The sequence below is a fragment of the Cricetulus griseus genome, chromosome 7 (assembly GCF_003668045.3).
Source record: "Cricetulus griseus strain 17A/GY chromosome 7, alternate assembly CriGri-PICRH-1.0, whole genome shotgun sequence".
Classification (NCBI taxonomy): domain Eukaryota; kingdom Metazoa; phylum Chordata; class Mammalia; order Rodentia; family Cricetidae; genus Cricetulus; species Cricetulus griseus.
The window spans coordinates 86,015,098-86,031,627 of NC_048600.1; the positions used below are offsets into that span (position 1 = coordinate 86,015,098).

The following is a 16,530-nucleotide window of genomic DNA, read 5'->3' on the forward strand; positions in this document are numbered from 1 at the left end:
TTTGCTTTCCCATAACTGCCAGGATAATTTCAGCCAAACAAATGCAGAGCAAGCTGTTTTCACTGCTGTCTTCCTTTGGAACGTTCTCATTACACCCCTCACATTTATTCCTGCCTGTGCTAGTCCTGGTTTCATTCCTACCTCCCTGCATGAAGCTTCATTCTCTGCAGCAAGAGGTAAACACTCCCCGCCCTGAACTTGCCCAGATCTTAGGGTGTATACCATGTTCTACCTTAAATCACAGCTAATTACATCTATTTTCCACTGGCAGAAAATAAGAAGGACTGGGATTATGGTCTTATTTGCTCTTTCTTTAAAAAGTGCAGAGTGCACAACAGTGCCATTTACAAATTGGCAAATGACATACATGAAAATTTTCAATGAATGATATAAGAAAGAATAAAAGAGTGGTGGGCCTCTGGTAAGCTGGAGAGTGTAATAGGAAAGTTCAGGAACCTAATTTTAAATAATCATCTTTAGACACAGGGGAGATAAGAAGAGCTTTGCTTCCAAGTCTATATATAAAAGGTGCCCTTTAATTCCGAAAAATGCTAATACAAACCTGGCTGTTTCTTTCTCGGAAGCACCTCCCAACTGACTTCCCCCAGTGGTATCCTCTCGCTGGAGGGACTGTTCCTTTGTAGCACCTCTGGGACTGGACTTCACCTTTAGCCACGCAGCACTGCACCAAATGGAAAAGCATGCCTTTTGCAATCATTTGTCCACTTCTTGTGACTCATCCTAAGAGCACCACAGCAATGCTGATCTATAGCTCAGTGCCTGGTGCCTGATGGCAAAATGAATGTGAAGGAGAGAGATCCTCTAGCTCTCATGCCCAATGTCAAAGGGCATCCCGTTGTCTCAAAGAAGCAGTCACTATTTTAATTTAAAAAAAAAATCTGTCACAGAATAAAGAATGTACTTCAACAAAACCTGCTTTAAATATGAGTCTAAGTACCTGTGTTAGGTCTCACACAGCACTGTGAGCCAGGAAGCCTTATCTGCCCCATGTCTCCACCCACCACACATACTGTTTAAAGCAGTGATTCCCAACCTCCCCAAATGCTGCAACCCTTTAATAAAGTTCTTCATGCTGTGGTGATCCCCAACCCTAAAATTATTTTCATTGCTACTTCATAACTGTAATTTTGCTACTGTAATAAATTGTATCATAATCTGGGTGGTAGTAGCACACACCTTTAATCCCAGCACTTGAGAAGAAGGTGGACCTCAGTGAGTTCAAGGCCATCCTGGTCTAAAAAGTAAGTTCCAGGACAGCCAAACTGTTAAACAGAAAAACCCTGTCTTGAAAAACCAAAACTAAAATAAAATAAAATGGTAATGTAAATATCTGGTATGCAGGATATCTGATATGTGACTCCTATGAAAAGAGTTGTTGACCCCCCCAAAGAAGTTGAGACGCACAAGTTGAGAACCACTGGTCTAGAAGATAGTATATTGTGCACTTGGTTAGCAGCACAGACTTCAACCTGTTGATGTATTATATTACCAACTCAATTCACATCCCTGTGTTGACATGTATAAAACAAAGAAATCAGAACAAAGTCATGAAAACAAAAACACACAATCAGCCAGATGATGGTGGCGCATGCCTTTAATCCCAGCACTAGGGAGGCAGAGGCAGGTCGCTCTCTGTGAATTCAAGGCCAGCCTGATCTACAGAGTTCCAGAACAGGCTCCAAAGCTACACAGAGAAACTGTCTCGAAAAACAAAACTAAACAAGACATAAGAGATACAGTGTCCCGCCTTGAGTAGTAAGCACAATCTACTCACAGAGCAGACAACAGTCACAATCCTTCCTACAATGACCCTACCACTGAGCACTGAGATACTCCACCCACAGACAAAAAGGAACCAACAGGCTTCTAGACAAAAAACTCATGTATCAATCAAATAAGCGTTTCTGCCCAATGGGAAGAATGAAGCTTCATTTGCTTTAATGTGTGTCATCTGTGGAAGAAAAACAAGGCCAATCAAACTCATACTCCTTGAATTTTTGCATACCATTTAGGAGACGCTGGTGGGGACGTGGGGTTTGGAGGTATCCAAGGAGCCCTGTGATCTTTCACAGGCTGTCGGTTCATTTTTAATCTGGATGCCACTGTTGTCTGTTGCAACCTGCTTTTGCTGTAAGATTGGTTTGGTCTATTTCTTTCAGATATGTGTAGTCCCTATAAAAAGTAAACATATATTACAAAGCCAAATAAGTATCAAAGACACTCAGCCTCTGACTCACAGGAAGCTACAAGTGCCTCTTTGCATTCATTCTAAAAGCTAACAGAAAGCACTCTGAGGGCAATGTGAGAAGCATATAAATCACACTGAAGTAAACCTGGGCAAGGGGGCTTTTCCATATATATATAATTTATTATCTTTTTCTTTAAATAAATCTCCCCTTTTAAAAATCCGTTTGTTTAAAAATCCAGGTAAATTATAAAATATTCTTGGCTAAAATATTTAACCTTTTGAACCTTAGTCTAACTACAATGAATCACACAATTTCAAATACTACTGGGCATGAGGCTGAGATGAGCCTCCAAGTAGAATTCCTTCTGATAAACTCAATCCTGACTTACTAGTACCTCATTACAAGTTTATTTGGGACGAAATAAAGACTTGATGCCAGCCCACGACCTGTCAGTAACTGATTATGCTGATTAGTGTTTTGTCATCTTGACACAAACTAGAGTCCTCTGCAAAGACAGAACTTCAAATGAGAAAGTACCTCCATCATATTGGCTTGTAGGCAAGTCTACAGAGCATTCTCTTGATTAATGAGTGATGTGAAAGAAGTCAGATCACTGTATTCAATACCATTTCTAGGAATATAGGTTGCATAACAAAGTAGGCTAGGCAATTCATGAGGAGCAAGTCAGTAAGAAGCACTCCTCCATGGCCCCTGCTTCAGTTCCTGCCTTCAGTTTCCTACCTCAAACTCCTGCCCTGGCCAAAAAACAAACAAACAAAAAACCCATTTCCTGGGGCTGGAGAGATGGCTCAGTGGTTAAGAACTCTGACTGTTCTTCCAGAGGTCCTGAGTTCAATTCCCAGCAACCACATGGTGGCTCACAACCACCCTAAATGAGATCTGGTGTCCTTTGCTGGCATGCAGGCACAAGACTGCATACATAATAAATAAATAAAATCTTTACAAAAAAAAATTCCTCCCCAATTTGGTGTATTTTCACAGCAACAGAAAGGAAACCAAGACACTAGAAAACTGACAAATTTCTGTTTCCAAGGTCATGTGACAATACCCAGGCATGCTACAGAAGAAGCCTCTGGATAGCACTACTGAATAGCAGTCACAGCAGTAAGTACACTCGGACCAGTGGTGTTCATCTGGCCAGTTTTCCACTATAGGACCATAAGAAAGCTTTTTGTTGTTATTAAAATTTTTAGTAATTAGTTAATTGTATATATATAGGTGTTTTACCCACATGTATATTTATGTATCACTTGTATGCCTGGTGCCCATGGAGGTCAGAAGAGAACACCAAATATCCTGGAATTGAAGTTACAGATGGTTGTGAGCCACCATGTGAGTGCTTGGAACCAAACCGGGGTTGGGGTTGGGGTTAGGGTTAGGGTTAGGGTTAGGGTTAGGGTTAGGGTTAGGGAAGGAAGTTTTAGATAGAAGGCTTAAATATAAGGTAGTTTCACATCACAAGCTAGCTCCCAAGCCATATTAAAAAGCACTCACTTCAAGTGGCCCTTTAATATCCACTGACTATTACGGATCAGTATCTATCTTTAGTAGAAACACAATCTTTTTTAAAAATTTATGTGTACATAAATTTTTTAAAAATTGGTTTTGCCTGCATGTATGACTCTGTGTACCACAGGTTTGGAGGGCTTGTGGAGGCCAGAAGAGGGCACTGGATCTCCAAGAACTGGAGTTACAGGTGGCTATGAGCCACTATAAGGGTGCTGGGAGCCTAATCTGGGTCTTCTAGAAGGGCAACAAGTGCTCTTAAAACCACTGAGCCATCTTCAGCCCCAGAACAGCATTCCCCACTAACTAACCACTCAGAACAGAATCTTAAATCCTCTCAACTGTCACACTTTCAAATTTTGAATTTTAAGACAAACTTCCTAATTACTACCATGGTATTGAATTAGTTAGGATCTTACTGAATCAGGGAAGGATAGAATGCTATATCCTATACTACCATTACAATCTAGAATTAAGCAAGTCAACTTAGATTGCTGGACTCAGGGTTGTGGTATCCATCTGCCCTCAAACAAATGCTGGTCCTACCCTTTAGTAGCTCAGATGAATATAAACGGGTCACAAGAAAGGAAAGACCATACCTGCTGTTGTAGTCTGGCTGGCTCCAGAGTATCTTTCTTCCTAAATGGCACATGCTCCATTGCAGTCTTCTTTCTTACTGCTCGTGTTTTTGCTGGGGTTAGTGCTTCATCCTTGACCCCTGTGCTATGGCCCAATATAAAAGGGGCTTCTTCTGGAAGAGTGTCCTCCTCTATGACACCAAGTTCACTCTCCAGTTTTTGGTTCACTGGAAGCTCCACATCAGGCTGACAGTCATCTACACAGAGATTTCAGAGGAGAAAGTCTACTTAGCCACACAGGTGGAATGACTGAATAGCACTTAGGTTCTAACCTCCAGCCTGGCTCTGTGAAAAGCATGGAGCTCTGTTGCCACACCCCCTGGCCCCTTACCAGTAACATCACAGCTGTAATTACCAATGGCCAGAACCCCCTCAAAGTCAGGAACCACATTTACTGATTTTCCAGTTCTTGTCTATGGTCCTAATTCTGCAATACATCTTGCTCCTACCCAGGTTGGCCTCTAACGTGTCTGTTGATTATTAGATACTCCCCAAACTGGCCCCTAGCTGATTGCAGTCACATTTCCACTGGGTTGCCAAATTGTCTGTGCTGGCTAGACTTATGTTAATTTGACACTAACTAAAGCCATTTGAAAGGAGGGAACCTCAACTGAAAGAAAAATATATCCATAAGGTCCAGCTGTAGGGTATTTTCTTAATTAGTGATTGATGGGGGAAGGTGCAGCCCATTGTGGGTAGTGCTATTCCTAGGCTGGTGGTCCTGAGTTCTATAAGGAAGCAGTTTAAGCAAGCCATGATGAGCAAACCAGGGAAGCAGCACCCTTCCCTAGCCTCTGTATCAGCTCCTGCCTCCAGGTTCCTGTCCTGTGTGAGTTCCTGCCCTCACTGATTTTGATAATGAACTGCTATATGAAACTGTGAGCAAAATAAACCCTTTCCTCCCCAATTTGCTTATGGTCTTGGTGTTTCATCATAGCAATAGTAACCTTAACTAAGACATTGTATTTCTAAAATGCAAATACTGGAGCCAGAGATAGTTCAGTGTCTAAAAGCACTTAGTGTTCTTGTACAGAACTTGGGTCCAGTCTCTAGCACCCACACAGTGACTTACAATCCTCCACCTTCTAAACTTCAAGAGCACTGCATGCAAGGGTGTGCAAATGTACATGGAGTCAAAAGACTTATCCACATAAAAATAAATGATAAAATATTTTATTTTGAGGGGCGTTGGTGGCGCACGCCTTTAATCCCAGCACTCGGGAGGCAGAGGCAGGTGGATCTCTGTGAGTTCCAGGCCAGCCTGGTCTACAGAGCAAGTTCCAGGATAGGCTCTAAAGCAATACAGAGAAACCCTGTCTCAAAAACAAAACAAAATTTATTTTACTTTTGTGGGTTTATTTCTTTCATGTGGATGAGTGCATTGCTTGCATATATGTCTGTGCACCATATGTCTGCCAGGTGCCCTCAGATCTCCTGGAACTGGAGTTACAATATAGCTGTGAGCTACCGTGTGGGTCCAGGGAACCAAACCCATATCCTCTGGAAGAGCGGCTAGTGCTCTTAACCACTAAGCCATCTCTCCAGCCTCAGATTAAAAACTTTTTAAAATGAAAACAGTTAAGATTTTTTTCTCTCAACATCTTAGAATCCCTATTTATACAGAATATAGTATGAACTGTATTCTGTACACCTGGCATCCAATTGGCAATTAAAAAGGAAATAAACCCTTGATAAAGGCCTATAAAGACAATTCAAGACAATCGGAATACAGACGAACTCTAATAAGACTGTTCAGTCAGGTTTCTACACGTAAAAGCAACATACAAAAGTCACAAAATAACTACTTAGGAAATGTAATAGGAAAAATGTCCCATTACCATGGGTAACAGAAACTGTAGTAGGGCTGGGTGATGTTCAGTGGTAGAGTGTCAGCATGAGTGAGGCCCTGGGTTCCAGTCCTGGAACCACAAACAACAAACACAAATACACAAACACAAAAACTCCAAGAATATGAAGAGGAAATCTAATGAAAAACTCATAGGAGTTTCACAGAAAACATTTCAAAGCTTTAATTTTATTTTTGCAGTGCTGGGACTATGTACTTGGCCATTGAAAAGGCACGAATGAAAATCTGCATCAAGTTTTAATTTACAAAAAAACTCAACATTTTAAAGATGTCAACTCTCCATCAAGTGATCTATAATTTCAAATCTATATTAAATTAAAATTAGTGTTTGTTTGTTTGTTTGTGCATGCGTGCGTGTATGTGTAGCTAAACAGATTGACCCAGCTGGGTGTGGTGGCACATGCCTTTATTCTCAGCATTCAGGAGGAGTTTAAGGCGAGTCTGGACAACATAGAAAGTCCCTGGTCAGCCAGGGCTACAATAGTAAGACTACCAAAAAACAAAACAAACATACAGACAAAGCCTAAACATATTGATCCTAAAATTCATATGAAGGGGCTGGAGGGTTAGCTTAGCATCTTAGAAGACCTAGGTTAGGTCCCCAGGACCCACAAAATGATTCATAACAATGTGTAACTCCAGTTTCAGGTGCCCTCTTCTGACCTCTGAGGGCACCAGGCATGCACATGCTACATATACATACTTGCAGGCAAAACACTCACACATAAAATAATACATCTAATTTTAAAAATAAAAGTCTAAGAATTAGCCCAACAAATTTGAATAACAACAACTAAATGGGGAGTGACGTGGAGGCAGGAATCTTTTTTGACCTGAGATGGGAATCTGAGCAAGAGCTGCAGTGGTCAAGGCTATGTGGAGAGGACACAGGGACCGACGGTACAGGATGGGAGTCACAGGATGGTTGTTACTGACCACAGACCAAATATCAGAGTGGAATCCATGCCCCACAATGAAAAGCACTTAGCTCACAAAAGCCTGAAGTCCTAAAACAATGCTTCTCAACCTGTGGGTCGTGACCCCTTTGGGGGTTCCACATCAGATACTTACATTACAATTCATAACAGTAGAAAAATTACAATTATGAAGTAGCAACAAAATAATTTTATGGGTGAGGGTCACCACAACACGAGGAACTGTGTTAATGGGTTGCAGCATTAGGAAGGTTGAGAACCACTGTCCTAAAGGAAGAAAATTTCAGAGCTTTAAGCAGAAAAAAAAATAGAAGACTATCATCATATCATCAGGACAGAAAAGACTTTCTTAAACTCAAATATGATATCAACTTATTAGGGTTTATTTACACTGAACTACGGCTTTTGATCAAAAGTCACCATAACAAATCAGTCAAATCTGGGAGGAGATCCCTGAAATACACGTAATTAACATGGGATCAATACTCAAATGGTATAAAGAACTTCTACAAATATATAAAGGAAATAAACAGCTCAACAGAGAAATGTTGAAAAGTATAAGAAACTACAATTTATGCAGAAAAACAAAAGGCCAATAAAAGCATGACAAGATGACAAACTTCATTCAGTAATCAGGAAAATCAAGCGATAAGCGAGCATTCACAGCCATTAGAATGGGAAAGTGAGAAGTACCATAACAGACACAAATGAGGAGTGAGGAAAGCCAGAAACCACGAGCACAGGAATAAACTGGTGAACTCCTCTGAAGAGTGGCTCCATCGATGGATGGATGGATCAATGCCCTTCAGTAAGGCTGAAGATGTGCAGTGCAGCAGCTGCATGACAGGAACACTCAGCCCAGGGAACTGACATATGTAAACCCAAAGAGAAGAGGCACAGGCTTCTACTTCACCCTGTCACTGTTTATAAAAGCAGAAACAGCCAGCAGCGTGGAGTGGTGACATCTGTGTATACTTGCAGCTACTCAGGAAGTGGAAGAGAGAAACTGGGAACAACCCGAGTGCTCATTAATAAGGATGAAGAGATGAAAATTTACTGTGGTTTATTCATAAGGGAGCCATACACAAAAGTTAAGAAAGTTTGAGTCCTCTGAGCTGGGGATGCAGCTTTTCCTAACGTGTTAGGCCCTGGGTTTAGACTCCTCACTCAGAAAAAATAGATTTCACCTATTCATATGAACAAGTCTACTAATTTAAATAATAGGGAAGCACACTACAGGCTGGTATATACTTGTATGTGATCACATGTATGAAGCAATATATTATGGTCATAATAATGAGAAGGTCAGACATAAAAACAGAACAGGCTCATAATGGTAACCTCTAGAAAGGGAAGGTAGAAAATGGAATGGGGGTAAATATTCAAGGGACTTTAACAATACTTGTTACAATTTTTGAAAAAAATTCCAGACTAAAATGTTTAAAACTGCATGTTTTAAAAAGATACATGGTATTTATTATTTTCATTTCTTTCTGTTTAGAATATTTAAGAGCAAAATGAAAGCTTTATTCAGATTCTTCCTTAGCAGCAATCAGTCAGGAACTGGATTCCCCCAACCACTGCTTTCCTCGGATGTTCACAAAGCTCTGTAAGTTACACAGCAAGGAATACAAACCAGAACAGAGGAATGCCAGGACTGACTCCTCAGTCTGCAGTGTAGTAACTCCCAAGATTACATCTATTGAAGCAATGCTGGCTGCTAGGTCCTGACACCTTTTCAGTTATGAATGGCATCAATCAGACTGCAAATGCAGTACAAATTCACAGGGAGCCGAGTCTGAAGACACTGCTGCCAGCAGAATGGCAGCCACCAGCCTTCCAGCTCCTTACAGCCTCGCACAGTACACTAATGCAATCAGTAGTCAGTAGCCACTAAGAATCAACAGCGCTAGCCAACAATTACTTAAAATCACGAGGCAGTTGATCCAATCATGCTCAATCATAAATCTCAAATGACACAGAGACAGTTTCCCTCCCTTGGGGCTCCCTGTGACATTTGGGAAGTATTGGGTAGGGACGAGGAACTCCAGAAAATTAGAATGAAGAATCAGGAAGAAGAATCATATCTAAAACAGAAACAGAAGCATGACCTTCTGACATATCATAAGAACAAGAAAAATAACACTGACGATTACCACATTGCTCTCCATGAGCTACCTATAGCCAAGCTTCATTGCACAGTAAAGGTGATAGTGTTGTGTGCCTCATGTTTGGTACAGAACTTTTTTTTTTTTTTTTAACAGAATTCACATCCATCTGAGTTCCACCATGCTACCTCCCAGAGCAGGCAGAACAGGTTTCCTAAGATTCTTCAGGTGAGGAAATAAATGAAGCATTTGCTCAAGGTCACAAAGAGAGTGAATGCGGAGCCAAGGCTCCTACTTTGCCTCCATGGCAATTTTATTTATTCCATCCTCCCCCACCCCCACCTCTAGATAGGGAAGTCGGGCTTCAGTTACAATCAAGCATGCCTATGTGATGAATTTCTTACACTATGGGCTTCAGAGAGCTTTTGGGTTGCTATTCACATATGGTTTCCTGGAGGTGGTGTTCCTCTTCCCACAATCCTGGTCTTAGGTATCTCCCATCTGGCTATTCACCTGTACCTGGTGTAAAATGTGAGTTTGGTGAGCAATCCCAGCAAGCCTAGGTTTAGAGCTGCAGGTTACAACCCAAGACCTACAACTGGTATCTCAAGTGGGGCAGTCTTCTGGAGCTGAGCCTTGCCTCTATAGGACCGGACCTGCCAGAACTGAGCTGATCTACACAACCCCCTCCACACACACTCTATGAACTGCTCCTCCTGTCATCACTTAGCACTCCACTGAGGATACAGGAGAAACACTAAGCTGCTCAGGGTCCACAGAAGAGCAGCAGATCAATGAACATACCAACAGAGATGAGACACTCATACAAGTTTCTGATCTCAAGAAAAGAAAAATGTTGACAGAGTAAATTACAACTAGGAGGAAAAAAACAACCAAACTTTGGCAAATGAAAAATACAAAATAAGGTCAAAGGAAATTCAACATGTCATTACTCTCAGTAAATCTAAGGTTAAATATAGAGATCTATAACAATGTTCAAAAAACCAACAATAGGGGCTGGAGAGATGGCTCAGTGGTTAAGGGCACTGGTTGTTCTTTCAGAGGTCCTGAGTTCGATTCCCAGCAACCATATGGTGGCTCACAACCATCTGTAATGAGATCTGGTGCCCTCTTCTGGCCTGGGTACATGCAGACTGAACACTGTATACATAATAAATAAATAAATCTTAAAAAAAAAAAAAAGCCAACAATAGCCTGGAGTGGTGACCTTTGCCTTTAATCCCAACACTCAGGATACAGAGGCAGACTGATCTCTGTGAGTTCGAGACCAGCCTGGTCTATTCAGTGAGACTCTGTCTTGGGGGATCCACTGCTCACTTCTACCCTCTATGGGTACTGCAATACACAATTAAAAACAAAAATAAAATCTTTTAAAGAAGTAGAAACATACAGGAGTCAGGGTGAGAGGGAAGAGGGCAAAGGGCATTTCTAAGGAGCAGTCACTCTGTTCTCAGTGCAGATAGTTCATAAAGTGCATGAGGTCTCTTTCCCGGCATGAGGTCAGCAGTAAGTTAACACTTTGTACACTTCTCTATCTGTTTTTCTGCTTCAATTTAAACAATGAAGACCAGAGCCAGTAAGACGGCTCAGAGGATAAAAAGGGATTGCTGTGCACTGACAACCTGAATTCAATCCCTGGAACCCACGGTAGATGGAGAGAATAGATCTCTCAAAGTGTCCTCTGACTTCCACACATACACCTATCACCCCTCCCTCCTAATTATAAATAGAACATTTTTTAGAAAGGAAAATTAGTTTATCAGCTTTACCCATAAATGTTTATAGATTACCTCATCTATCTGGAAAATAAAAAAAGCAATAAAACCCTTATTTCATCAAATCTAAAGCATCATTTTATAACACACATCACTACTCTGAGTCATTAGGAATTTTACATACTGAAAATTTTAAGTGTTACAATTAATTACCAGACACATCCCTTAGCAGGATATTGTGGTTCATATCTGTAATCCTAGCACCAAGAGGCCTAAGACACAAGGTTTTCAAAGTTACAGGTCAGCCTCAGTTATAAGGCTTGCTGGGCTGCCAAGCAAGATGGGCAGGATGGCTCTACCTCAGGGCCTGGGGGATGCCCTTCTGCTGGCTGTGTAGCTCAGTGGTGTTGTCTGTCTGGCTGTGTAAAGGCTGGATCTCTAGCACTACAAAAAGACAAGCTCTCCAGTTTCAGAAATCTTCATCTTTGTAGGCCCAACAAAACACGGGGTTGTAATGAAAGACTTCAAGGCACTGCCAGATATGAGGCCAATCACAAACCCAACAGCTTCCCTTTAAGTAGTGACAACCACTTTCATAATTAATAAAAAATGTCATTTACAACAGCAGTGAAAACTATAAACTAGAAAACTAGAAATGCATGTAGCAAGAGCTTTGTAAACACCTATGTAGGAGCCTCTGCACTGGACTGGAGGTCTAGAAAAGAGGCCACAGTGAGTGTTCACGATGCATAGCCGCCTCTTCCCCACAAGCTGACACAGACCGCCAGCAGCATTTCCACACACAATAAGCTCATTCTCAGTCTCTCAGAGTGAGCAATGACCAGCAAATTTTTGAAAAGTAACAAAGAAAAAATCAATTGTCAAGGATGAAAATATGAGTAAGATTGACAGTTTTGCCTACAAAATTAAGTTTCTATACCAGAAAAAAAAACAAAAACACTATAAACAAATTCCAAAGATAAGTGACTAAGTAGGAGAAAATATTTATAATACATGTAAAACAAAAAAGGATTAAGTCAGGCAGTGGTGGCATTCATCTTTAATCTCAGTACTCTAGAGGCAGAGGCAGGCAGATAGATCTCTGTGAATTCGAGGCCAGCATGGTCTACACAGTGAATACTAGGACAGACTCCAAAGCTATAGAGAAACCCTGTCTCAAAAACCAAAAAGAAAGAAAGAAAGAAAGAAAAAAAGAAAGAAAGAAAGAAAGAAAGAAAGAAAGAAAGAAAGGAAGATTAAGAGCTACACTATTCACTTTATATTCAAAAGTAAAAGAAGTAAAACCCAGTAAGAGAAGGATAAAGAATACAAAAGGGAAAATCAGCACAGAAGAAATGAGCATGGGGAAGGAGCCATGAATGCCCTCAAGAGGACACAACTGCACCATGCAACAGTAAGATGCCTCCCCCGCCCACAGAAACTGGAAACATTCAGATCTTATTGTATAAAATACTCCTCATCAAAACATAATCACACATCCACCTTTAAGGAGTAAACTGGCAGATCTGCACAAATGTGCATACCACACAACCTAACACTCCCGCTCCCTAGGATGGGGGTCCAGAAATGCACAACATGCAGCAGTACAGTACAATCAGCTTAGCACTATGACAGAGCAAAGGGGATTTGCCTTGTTCAACGTCTTCTGGAGAAGCATAGTCCAGCCTTTAGTTCTAGGACACATGCTGGCTGCTACTTCCGATCCCAGCTGCAAGGCAGCTCTCATGGACAGGGCCACAGTCCTAACACTTCACCCCCACCCCACCCCTGCAGGCACTAATTGTTGCAGTCACTGTGACAGAGTAAAATATCACACAGTAACATTTTGTGACACATACCAGCAAGAAGCCTCTTTGCCACAGAAGGTCGACTGGCTTCCTGTGGAAATGTCTCCTTTGTGACCAAGGGTCTCCTCTCATTCTTGGGCAGTACAGTTGGCCATTTCTCTAAGATTCTTTGGCTACCAATAGGAAATCTGCTCCGAATTTCTGTTATACATTTCTTTACCTTTTTAGGTGACAGTTTCTTTTCCAGGAGAGACTCCAAAGCCTGTCATGAAAAAGGTCATTATTCTCTTAGTTTATCTCACTGGAGTATGACTTTAGTCACAACACTGAAAAATAACACCTTCCAAAGAGACATGTCATTAAATGGTAATCTCTAGTGGCTAACAAGGTATTGCGCTTAATTTACAATCAGTATTATTTACAACATGTGATTAATTTATAAAAATAACTTCTACAAAGTTCTTTTTTTTTTTTTAAGATTTATTTATTTATTATGTGTACAGTGTTCGGCCTGCATGTCTGCCTGTAAGCCAGAAGAGGGCACCACATCTCATTACAGATGTCTGTCAGCCACCATGTGGTTGCTGGGAATTGAACTCAGGACCTTTGGAAGAGCAGGCAGTGCTCTTAACTGCTGAGCCATCTCTCTAACCCCTACAAAGTTCTTTTACTCATTTAGCTCATTAAAATCAACCACAAAGATGTTCCAAGTGGGACCATTTTAAAGAGATTCTTAAAATTAAGAATCATCACTTGGGAAACTAACAAGTCTCCAGAACATAGCTGTATGCACTTTAACAAGGTGTTCATTTCCAACAAAACCCCATAAACTCAAGTAGTGTTTTATGTGGGTAAATACATTATACTGAACACACATGTCCATAAGCTAACAATGGGTCCAGTAGCTATTTGTCTATGGCAGTAATGGCAGGAGGTGTGTGTCCCCATTCTCTAAGGCACACCCACTCACTCACCACCAGGCAGTACTGGTCAGTACAAATTAAAGACAACTGAACACATTCAGGGAGGCTAAATGTGCAGGATCATATAGAAACAAGATAGTAAGTCAGGCAAGGAATCAACAAGAATTTAATTTCTTACTTTACTGAGTATTTTTAAAATTAGGGGAGAGATCTACATATGCTTAAGATGCTCTTGCTCAGGATATGGAGTAACCACTGAGATCCTTTCCAGGGTTTGTAAGATAGATCCTCTAAACAAAATTATTTTGTTTAGTACTGTTTCATAAGTTGAAAAAGCATGAATGATATGATGTGATATGCTATCAAAAGTTCTGAGATCTACCCTTGACATTCACACTCCTGACACTGAGCTATGTCTATACAGATACAACCAAAGTTAATTACAGACATTTGCTAAACAAGAGGACTGTAGTAGCAAAACATGATTTAATGACAACAAGAGCCAGTTAGTGGTAGACAGAATTCTCTCCACTATGCCACTCTTCCACGAGGACCAATAGCTTGTTAATATAAGGTTATCTTTTCCTATTTTTAAAGGAAAATGCACCACACTGGCATGGGTGGCTTATTAGTTCCACCCTTTAAGAGAACACTCTGACCTTTGCTTTAAAAACAGCAACAATGGGGGCTGGAGAGATGGCTCAGCAGTTAAGAGCACTGGCTGCTTTTCCAGTGGTCCTGAGTTCTTTTCCAAGCAACCACATGGTGGCTCACAATCATTTATAGTGGGATCTGATGCCCTCTTCTGACATAAAGTTGTACATGCAGCTATAGCACTCATAAAGAGAAAATAAGTAAATCTTAAAAAAAAAAAAAAAAAACACTGCAACAATATAAATTAGTAGTAACAAATGCATTTGCAAATCAGTGTACTGCAGCAAGAATCAAAGGCTACATTGTGTGGCAGGACTCTACAAACCTATGAAACTATAAAGCCAGAGCTCATTGTTAATGCTGTCTTTGTTGCCAATAAAACCACTGTCCATTCTTTATTACCACATGCCACTTGGGGAATGCCAGATGTTTCCAGTCATCCTAAAATCTGAGGCTCTTACTTGCATGTATCCTAAGCATTTCTTTTCTAGAACCTATCTAGATCAAATACTAATAATTAAGTGCTAATCTGAGAATTCCTTGCTATTTTCCTTTCTCTTTCTTTTATTGCTCTGTGTATAGATGATGCGTGGGCATGGGTGCTACAGTATGTGTTATTTGACCTATTATATCATTTCTTCTTCTCTCAAAGAAGAGAAATGTAATAAAGACCAGAAATGTAATAAAGACCAAATATTGTTTTTATTGTAAAAACAATAAAAATGAAACCTTATATCCTCTGAAAAGCACCAAGTTACCAGGCAGCAGCTTTGTCTTGTATTCTCATTGACTGGAACTAGAGTCAGCATTATTTCCCTGCCTTGAAACAACACCCTTTAACAAAAACTGGAGTCCATTCCATACCTCAATTTGCTGCAAGATGTCTATGACCACATCTAGCACAGAAGGATCAGTATCCAGCTTGGCAGAGCACAGTGAAAGCTGACGAATAAGGCTGCCTAGTTCCTTACACCGGGCAGGAAGTGGGTGCTCCCCTCGATCAGTAAACTGAGTGACAAACATCTGTAAGGCCCGGATGGCCCCTCGATGAGCAGTTGCCAGCCTAGACATTGCCCACGACTGGCAACAAACAAGAAGCAAGGGGTTACTTCAGGTTCTGACTTCCTAACACCACAGCAATCTTTAAGAATTTCTAGAGTCCTAGCAATAAGGGATAGTAGCCTGAACTTTCATCTCCTGTCATCAAGCAAGACTTCCAGTGGAGAGATTGGGACACAGACCCAGCCACATAACTTTCAACCTACTGTCTCTCCTGCCAATGTGATATGCTGGGGTAAGGGTGGTACAGACATTATGGGAGTGGCCAACTAATAACTGGTCCAGCCTCAGACCCATGTCACAAGAGTGAGCCCACCCCTGACACTACCTGGAGCACCAGCACCCAGAAGCTGGATGGCCTAGAGACCTAGGACAGAACCAAACACAACTGGAGAAAAAAAAAAAAATGTCAATGTAATGATGCCTAATGATATTCTGCTATACTCATAGATGGGTGCCGAGCCCAATTGTCATCAGAGAGACTTCATCCAGCAACTGACGGGAGCAGATGCAGAGACCCACAGCCAAACATTGGGCTGAGCTCAGGGAATCTTGCTGAAGAGAGGGAGGAAGGATTGTAGGAACCAGAGGGGTCAAGGACATCACAAGAAAACCCACAGAATCAACTAACCTGGGCTCATAGGAGCTGAATCAACTACCAGGGAACCTGCATGGGACTGACCTAGGCCCTCTGCATATATGTTACAGTTGTGTAGCTTGGTATTCTGATAGGATTCGTAACAATGGGAGCAAAGGCTGTCTTTGACTCTTTTGCTGGCTTTTGGGAACCTACTCCTCCTACTGGGTAGACTTACTTAGCCTTAATGCAAGAGGAGGTGCTTAGTCTTACTGCAAACTTGATATGTCGTGTTTTGTTGATATCTATAAATCTGCCCTTTTCTGAATAGAAATGGAGGAGGAGGAGTCGATATGTGGGAGCGGGGAGGGGGCAAAGGAAGCAGGGAGACTTGGAGGAGAAGAGGGAAGGAAAACTGTGGTCAGGTATAAAATTAAAAAAAAAAAAAAAAGAACATCTGGAGTCTATCTGCTATACAAAGTGTTCCC

General features: G+C 41.2%; 1 protein-coding gene across 12 annotated transcripts in view; it reads right to left on the reverse strand.

Annotated features, from left to right (window-relative positions):
- Kiaa0753 (KIAA0753 ortholog) overlaps positions 1-16,530 on the reverse strand; it is a 51,653-nt gene that overhangs the window by 21,141 nt on the left and 13,982 nt on the right. For 10 of the 12 annotated variants that reach the window (XR_004770694.1, XR_003487285.2, XM_027426835.2 and 7 more), the window contains 5 exons: positions 15,271-15,486; positions 12,881-13,091; positions 4,337-4,572; positions 2,027-2,193; positions 563-682 (listed from right to left, as the gene is read on the reverse strand). Coding sequence is in view for 10 of the 12 variants with exons in the window: in XM_027426835.2 (XP_027282636.1) it covers positions 563-682; positions 2,027-2,193; positions 4,337-4,572; positions 12,881-13,091; positions 15,271-15,486 (950 nt within the window). In the remaining 2 variants the exon portion in view is untranslated. The remainder of the gene's footprint in view (positions 1-562; positions 683-2,026; positions 2,194-4,336; positions 4,573-12,880; positions 13,092-15,270; positions 15,487-16,530) is intronic. The other 2 variants (XM_027426837.2, XM_035447317.1) reach the window with 2 other exon arrangements.